This window comes from Silurus meridionalis, chromosome 5 (genome assembly GCF_014805685.1).
Source record: "Silurus meridionalis isolate SWU-2019-XX chromosome 5, ASM1480568v1, whole genome shotgun sequence".
Classification (NCBI taxonomy): Eukaryota; Metazoa; Chordata; class Actinopteri; order Siluriformes; family Siluridae; genus Silurus; species Silurus meridionalis.
In genome coordinates this window covers 4924054-4931896 of record NC_060888.1, presented here as the reverse complement: position 1 = coordinate 4931896, position 7843 = coordinate 4924054, and the positions used below count along the sequence as shown (strand labels likewise).

General features: G+C 38.4%; 1 protein-coding gene across 2 annotated transcripts; it reads right to left on the bottom strand.

Moving 5' to 3' along the window:
- Positions 1-2463: 2463 nt before the first annotated feature.
- ran (RAN, member RAS oncogene family) lies at positions 2464-5466 on the bottom strand. 2 transcript variants are annotated; one of them, XM_046850504.1, is made up of 7 exons: positions 5315-5466; positions 4470-4541; positions 4102-4186; positions 3615-3740; positions 3332-3519; positions 2994-3164; positions 2464-2892 (listed from the first exon to the last, which is right to left on the bottom strand). In XM_046850504.1, exons 2-7 carry the CDS (start codon positions 4500-4502, stop codon positions 2848-2850), a joined length of 648 nt encoding a protein of 215 aa, XP_046706460.1. In that variant the 5' UTR covers positions 4503-4541; positions 5315-5466; the 3' UTR covers positions 2464-2847. The 2 variants fall into 2 exon arrangements, with proteins under 2 accessions (XP_046706460.1, XP_046706461.1); XM_046850505.1 differs by lacking the exon at positions 5315-5466 and adding an exon at positions 5234-5255.
- Between the last annotated feature and the right edge of the window lie 2377 nt (positions 5467-7843).

Sequence of the window (7843 nt, the reverse complement as noted above, 5' to 3'; positions counted from 1 at the left end):
AATAAGACAAAGCATTTCTTGCAAAATGCAGTTTATTGATGTGTACTTGTACTGGGCAAAGACAATAAAGTTCTCTCTCCATCTATTCTCACTATGACCGTAACATGCTACATCATGCATATGATCTTTTCATAAAAGAACCATAAGCAATACAGTTTTACAACAACAGAAACACATTATCAGTATAAAAAACTAAAACAATTGATATTTACAGTAATAAATCGTACCGGAACCATGCCGGTGGAAAAACGAAATCAGATGAGGGGATTTAGCGCCCCCTCGTGGCAAACCTTTACCGCCTTTTTTTTCCTAACCCCTCCATTATTAGCATTTAGCGAGGTTCCTCACAGAAAAGTATTTTTTGGTCTTCACCTTGAGTAGTAAACAAGTAGTTCTTTGTTACTCTACTTCTTGTTATAAAAATATAAGCAACATTTACTCTCTAATCAACTACATTTACAATTCAATATATGTACTTTTTACTTCACTATATTCTGACAATGACCATTAACCAATTACATCTTCATCGGTTTATATATTCTGCAGAAAAGTCGATATTTACTTTCATTTTATTTGTCCGTTGAGTAGTAAAGGTTCTTCTATTTTGTGACATGATACTGTAATTGTATTTGTTAATTAAAGATACTGTTTTGAAAGATTGCTTTACTTCTTCATTTTTTTTTTTTGACCGATGTTTGATTCTTGTTACATTCTGGCATGTTGAAGTGGTTGTTGTGTTGATTTTGGTTAGTGCAGTGTTCAGGTGTACTATTTGATTTGTATTTAAGGAAATAGATCCTCACAAATCACCTGTCCCGGGTTCGAGGGACCTTTGAGCCTACGTTCCATATAAATCAAATGGTATTTTCAAATCAGACACTCTAAGACTTTTACTCAAGTCAAATTGGAATTGTTGACTTGTAATAGAGTACATTTTGCAGTTTGGTAATTAGACTTTTACTTATGTAAGTGAAGTTCGGTTAGAGAGGAGTTGCTAGGAGAGACAGTAGAGCAATTACCGTGCTTGAGTCATGAGTCAACACCAAGGTTATGAAGGAGTGTCTTTTTATAATTTATTAATAATTGGGTGCTTGGGATGACTGTAGAAAATACCAAACACCAACTTGAGATAAAAATACACCATATAATGGAAAAAGTATCGGGACACCTGACTTTTTCCACCTTCTTCCCAAACTGTTACCACGAAGCTGAACACACACAGTTGTATAGGATGTCTTTAGAGCATAAAATTTGCCCCTCCACGTAAACTAGGAGACAAAAACCTGTTCCAGCATGACAATACCCCTGTGCACAAAGCCAGCTCTATGAAAGTATGCTTTACATAGGATGACATGGAAGATCTTGAGGGACCTGCGATAGAGCTCTGACCTCAACCCTATCGAACAATGAATTGGAATGAAGACTAGTGCACCTCAGGCCTTCACACCTCACCTACATCAGCACTTGAATTTACTAACACCCTTGTGGATGATCAAGCAAATTCTCACAAACACTCCAAAATCTAGTAAAACATCATCCCAGGGAGTGAAGGTTTTTATTGGTAGGAAAATGCAGGTGTTAATGTGGAATTTGTGTTTAAAAAGCATTTACCAATCCTTAGGGGGAGGTGTCCACAAACTTTTGCTATTATAGTGCAAGTCAGAATGTAAATAAAAAGTTTATGCTTTTCCTTACATTAGAAATGGGCTTCTGGATCTAGTGAAAACAAGACAAAACATTTTTTACCCCCAAGATATGAAACAGATCTGACAAAACAAAAAAGCAGTTCAATAAAGTTGCCAATCGGGTAAGATAAGTTTCTACCGGCAAATAAATGCAGTCATTGCACTTTTCAACATAATATTCACACAAATATCAAATTTGCATTGCCCTTATATTTTCATGCAGGAAGAGATCAGTGATCAAGTTCAGATATTATTTATGGAGCAGGCTGGATCAGAGTCGCTTCTATAACCTGTTTATTTATGACATTGACACATCAAATGGTTTTCCCAGGTACACAGTGGAATATTATATAGATTGAAAGTGGAGTTTCTTTTGCTCCACCAAAAATGTACTCCATAATAGATCTAAAGCTTTAATTCTCTCTCTATAAATGGCTCAAAACATTAAACCAAGACGATGCATTTACCAAACGAACATACAGTTAGGATAACTCCTAAAGTCCACATTCACAGATGCAATATGCAAAAATACTTCCAAAAGCTACACACAGAATACCAGCGACATTCATAAGCAGGCAATTCTGATTTGCATAAACTGTGGTTACTCAGGATTATTTGTGGCAGGCATATTACAAAGCCCTCCATGGTTCTAATGCTTACCGATGAAATGGTAAATTCCATGAGGTAATTTGCAAAGGCAAAAAAGCTATACCTACATCAGCAGAAAGCCTTAAGAAAACACGTAGTATTGATGAAATAAAAGGAACGAGCCACAAGGTGTACTGAGAATGTTTTTATTCAAAGTTGTTCTCCAAGTGCTTAACGCCACACAGAGAGGGAGAGTAAGCACTGCGACACTCGATCATGCGCTGATGAGTGCGTAATGCACATGTCTGTAAGTAAACGCGTGAATGTGTCCTAAAGCGAGTCTGAATGGTGGAGTCAACATGAGCATGTCTACAAGTCAACAAGCACGTCACTGTTTATTCAGTCTGAAAACACAAAAACTTAACATTTTGAAAAATAAAAATATCTGAGCGCTGGGGGTTACAGTAAAAGGGGAATTGAGGAAGATCAGGGGTGGGGGGGAATAGGGGGCTAACTCCAATTGCTGAGGAAACCCAGCAACGCCACAAGGAAAAAAGGTCTAAAGGGTGACAGGTTAGAGATCATCGTCCTCATCTGGGAGAGCTGTTTCTGATGCCACCTAAAAAGACAAACAAGTTTGATTATTTGTGTTCAATCATACTCAAAAGTTAGTACATTGTCTAATCATTGTGCTATTTCAGAAGGTAGGGGTGTACTTACTTTCAGGTCATGCTCATACTGTGCAGCAAGTGATGGGTCCATGGCAATTTCTGGTGGGGCGAGGGCAGGCATCTCCACAAACTCCAAGTTGGGATCTCCGATCAGCTTTCGTGCAAGCCACAGGAACGGCTTCTCAAAGTTGTAATTACTCTTGGCTGAGATGTCGTAGTACTGAAATGAAAATGGACAAAATGGCACTTTTCAGAAATGCACCGGACTTGAACAGAAAGAAAAAACTACACAGTAAAACACTGTTCTACAGCAATGATCCAACAGTTGAATCTATATTCAGTACTGACAATAATCAAGGACAGAGCTGACCAGCATATGTTCTATACCTGTAGGTTCTTCTTGCGGTGGAACACGATGCTCTTGGCTTTCACCTTCCTGTCCTTGATGTCGACTTTGTTGCCGCACAGCACAATGGGAATGTTCTCACACACGCGCACCAAGTCACGATGCCAGTTGGGAACATTCTTGTAAGTCACACGAGAGGTCACGTCGAACATAATGATTGCACACTGAGCTGGAGACGAGAGAAGAAAGATGTTCATACAGCACATTTCAACACGTGTGCGCTAAAAACTCAAGTCATTCCTAAACCATAAGAAAGGACAATACCTTGAATGTAGTATCCGTCTCTCAGGCCTCCGAACTTCTCCTGTCCGGCTGTGTCCCACACATTGTATTTGATGGCGCCTCTGTTAGTGTGGAAGACCAAGGGATGCACTTCAACACCCAGAGTTGCTGCAGGAAACCATGAGAATTAGTTGAGTTAGAAGCATTTCACAAGTTAATTTATTACATTTAACTCCATGGCTAAGTAAGACATCATGCAATAAGAGCATTTGTCACATGTACATGACAGCAGAGTGACATTTTATCTGGTCATATCTCAAGCTTGCCAAGAAGCTATCCTGTGTGGTAAACAGAGTCAGTCATAAATCACCTGCAGAGAAGGGCCTTACTCAAGGGCCAACAACAGCAGCTTGGTGGTGCTGGGGCTTAAACCACAACCTTCAGATCAGTAACCTAGAAACTTAACCACAGAGATACAACATCCCACTGATTTGTAAAAATACTCGAGTTATTCAAATGGCTTACATACCAACATATTTCTTTTCAAACTCTCCTGTCAAGTGTCTCTTCACAAAGGTGGTCTTTCCCGTGCCTCCATCTCCTACGAGAACCAGCTGTGGATAAACAGTTACATAAACAGTCCAATCATCATTTCAAATTGACAACTCATCAAATAATGCAAATGGAAAACATTTGAGCATTGCCATTAGAAAACCAAGGAATAAACAATGATCTTGGATGAAAATTCCCATGCTTGGAGCAGGGACAGAAACCTGTGTAGCTATAAGATTGAACAATCTGCTCTTAAAAGACAAAACTTCACATAGATGTGTTTCAATCATGCAAATATTTTAAATTAGAATTTAATACCCAAAATAGGAAGTGTATGAGGTTTACCTTAAACTGAACCTGTGGGTCGTTTTCTGCCATTGTTGAGTGTGTGATAAGTTGTGACTCAGCAGCGGGACTCTGTTAGAAAGAGAGGGACGAGAGGGAGGAAGAGAAATAGATGGGGAGAGAGATGGCGGGAGGGTTAAAAAAAGCGCACACAAATGGGGCCTAAGCTCCAAATCCAGGATCAGAGTTTCCTAAAAAGCTCCATGGCCTCATATTGTGCATTACTGACTGAATAGCGTTACAGGCCGTGGGCAGCGTGCATACGTGCGCGGTCACAGGCAACGTGCGCGCTCACGCAGAGTCACAGATTAGTAAATGCGTGTGAATGTCAGCAAACACGCCGGAATCAAAACTATCATAGGCCTTTAACACTAAAACCAGATACGGCTCGATCATAAAGACCAGCTCCTCCAGCCCGTGCCCGCACTTTTCCAGCTTAAACTGGAACAAAACCAGCTTCCCATAATGCTAACACGCTAATTATGCTAACACCAAAAGGCTCTACGCTAAAACAAAAAACATACACTAGGCCTCGAACGTTTTAGTTCGTCATGCCAAACAAGTAAAACATCCCAAAATAGTTTAAATAATACTACATAAATATACATAAACCAAAATTATGAGAAGTATTTTCTTGAGATGCTAAGCTCCATCCAAGCTAATACCACGCTAAATGATGTAGCTAACACACAACGCCTAGCCTAAAAAAAAAATACAAGAAAACTACTGAAATACATGTACGCCATTACGGTCATCTCCGTTACCGGGATAAATGATGTATTTCTATGTGAGAGCTGAACACTTCGTGGTAAAAATGTAGACTACAAATCCAGGACAGGTCTTACATGCTAACGCTCCTTGTTCCGCGCGACGCGTTGCGAAGAAAAGAGCAAATGGCAGCGCCCGCGCGGGAGTCAGCGCGCGCCGCTCACATAAACGCTTCCGGTCGCGTCACGTGACACACCGCTGAGATGTGAGAGGGAGGGGTGGTTGAGGAAGGGGGGGAAAAAAGCGCGCGCTCTCGTGGCGTGTGCATGTCCACGTGTTTTTATATTAGTTCGTTGTAAAAAAAAATATATATATATATATTTATATATATTTTACCATCTTCTGAAACTCGTCGGTTGTCACTCAAATGGCTGCCATCTTAGCCGCCCTGTTGGTTTCAGGGGCTATGTAGCTACTTCATGTCGCAAGTCTCCGGATGACGTCATACTCAGGCTAATTAGCATATTCATCAAATCGTCGCTATTATTAGATTTATAGATAACAGACGCATTTATTTGTCACATCTACATCACAGCACAGTGATAGTCTTTACACTTGCAGTGTCAGCTGTGATACATCACCCCTGGAGCAAATAGGGCTAAGGGCCTTGCTCAAGGGCCCAACAATGGCAGTGTGATGCTGCTGGAGCTTGAACCACCGACCCTCCGATAACCCAGAGCCTTAACCGTTAAACTACTAGTTCCCCATTCAGTTAAATTTTATTTTATTTACATTTCTATAGCACATTTAATAATGGTTAATGTCCCATAGCATTTTTACAAAAGTAAATGGATTATGACTATACATTATATAGTAAAAAAATTTCCTCTACCAGTTTTATTTGTATAGTGCTTTAATATTAGCCATTGTCCTATAGCTTTAGAAAATTTAGATTTTGTATAAAAATGTTAAATTTACAAAAACATAAAATAATATAATATAATATATTATAATTTACATTAGCAGTTCACTACCTATTTTATTTCAATAGCACTTTTTACAATGGACATTGTCATACAGCAGCTTAACAGAGGCAAAACATTTACAAATATACATTTTACATTTAGAAAAATATAACATAACATAACATAACATAACATAACATAACATAACATAACATAACATAATTTATCAGGGTCCCCAACCGCCGTGCTGCAGACCAGTACCAGGCTGTGGATCATGTATTCATTTATTCACAACACAGTGTTTAATTTTTAAAATGACCAATTCTGTCTATGTCAATTTCATGCACTTGTTGCACTTGCAGTTTTAAACTATGCATTGATAAATCTTGCTATGATACTGAATAATAGTGAGTTGATTTCCATTTTCATTACATTTGTAATAATTAAATCATATAATGTGTATACTAGTAATATGTCATACACGTTATGGTGTTTAGTTATGTGCAAAGTCACCAACTTGAAATCTGATTTTTAAAAGCAACAGATTTAATCAAGGTAGTGTTTAGGCCAGCATAGAAAGCTGAAGTGACCCCACTCGAGGAAGCATTATTCACGCTAGTGAGCGCCAGGTGGCTGTATGTTGGCATGCAACACATTTTATCGACAGTAACTATATGACAAGTGTTAATTTCCTCATGTGTCCACTAACACTTTTTTACATTTGGCAGTACAGTAAGGCTAATAGCAAAGACATATTACATTTTTTTTTTACCTTGACGAAGTTTATGTATGAAAACCACACAATCTGCCACTTTTCTCCAGCTTACTAAATAAGCACTGCAAGTGTTCTTGCATATTCGATGAATATGGCTGGAACATGACATGTAAATCAAACAACCGAATAAATAATGAGCCATAAGCTACATTTTGCCCAAGACTCTTTTCTCATTAGGGCTGGCTATTCAGTACACAAATGTACTATAACAATAGTGTCCACTCCACCAATAGAGGCAAATAAGAGACAAATTGGAGACAAAGTAGATTTTCTGAAGGAATGTAATTATTTGTATGATTGTATGATTGTATGACAAAGCACTTTTGTACGTCGCTCTGGATAAGGGCGTCTGCTAAATGCCACAAATGTAAATGTATTGCAGTAGTGCTTTAAATGACGACAGGAACTCAGCTTATTGGTGTTCCACAACACTATATGCAACTGTAATACATTTTTATTTATTTATTTATAACCAAAATCTTTTCATATGTGCTTGTATCCAAACATAATCAGCTGATAACACACCACTTCTATGTTAACGATTGCTATAACGTCCACTTACTTGTGTTTTATTCACACACACACACACACACACACACACACACACACACACACACACACACACACACACACACACACACACACCATATCTATGACACAAGTAAATAAAATTTACATTACACTATTGATTTGTTGCTGGTATTCAGAAATAATACAACAAATGTTGCTATTCGCTGAAATTCAAAGAAATTTTATTGCATTATTTAGTATGAATACTTCATACTTTTTAAAAATCTTTTTGAGGCTCCATCCAACCCACCCATGGGGCCATGTCATTCCCCTCCATTCCTTGTATAACACTTTATGTTGTAGTTACTGACTATACACCGTATTTGATGATCTTTAACAAATAATGAATGGGTTTC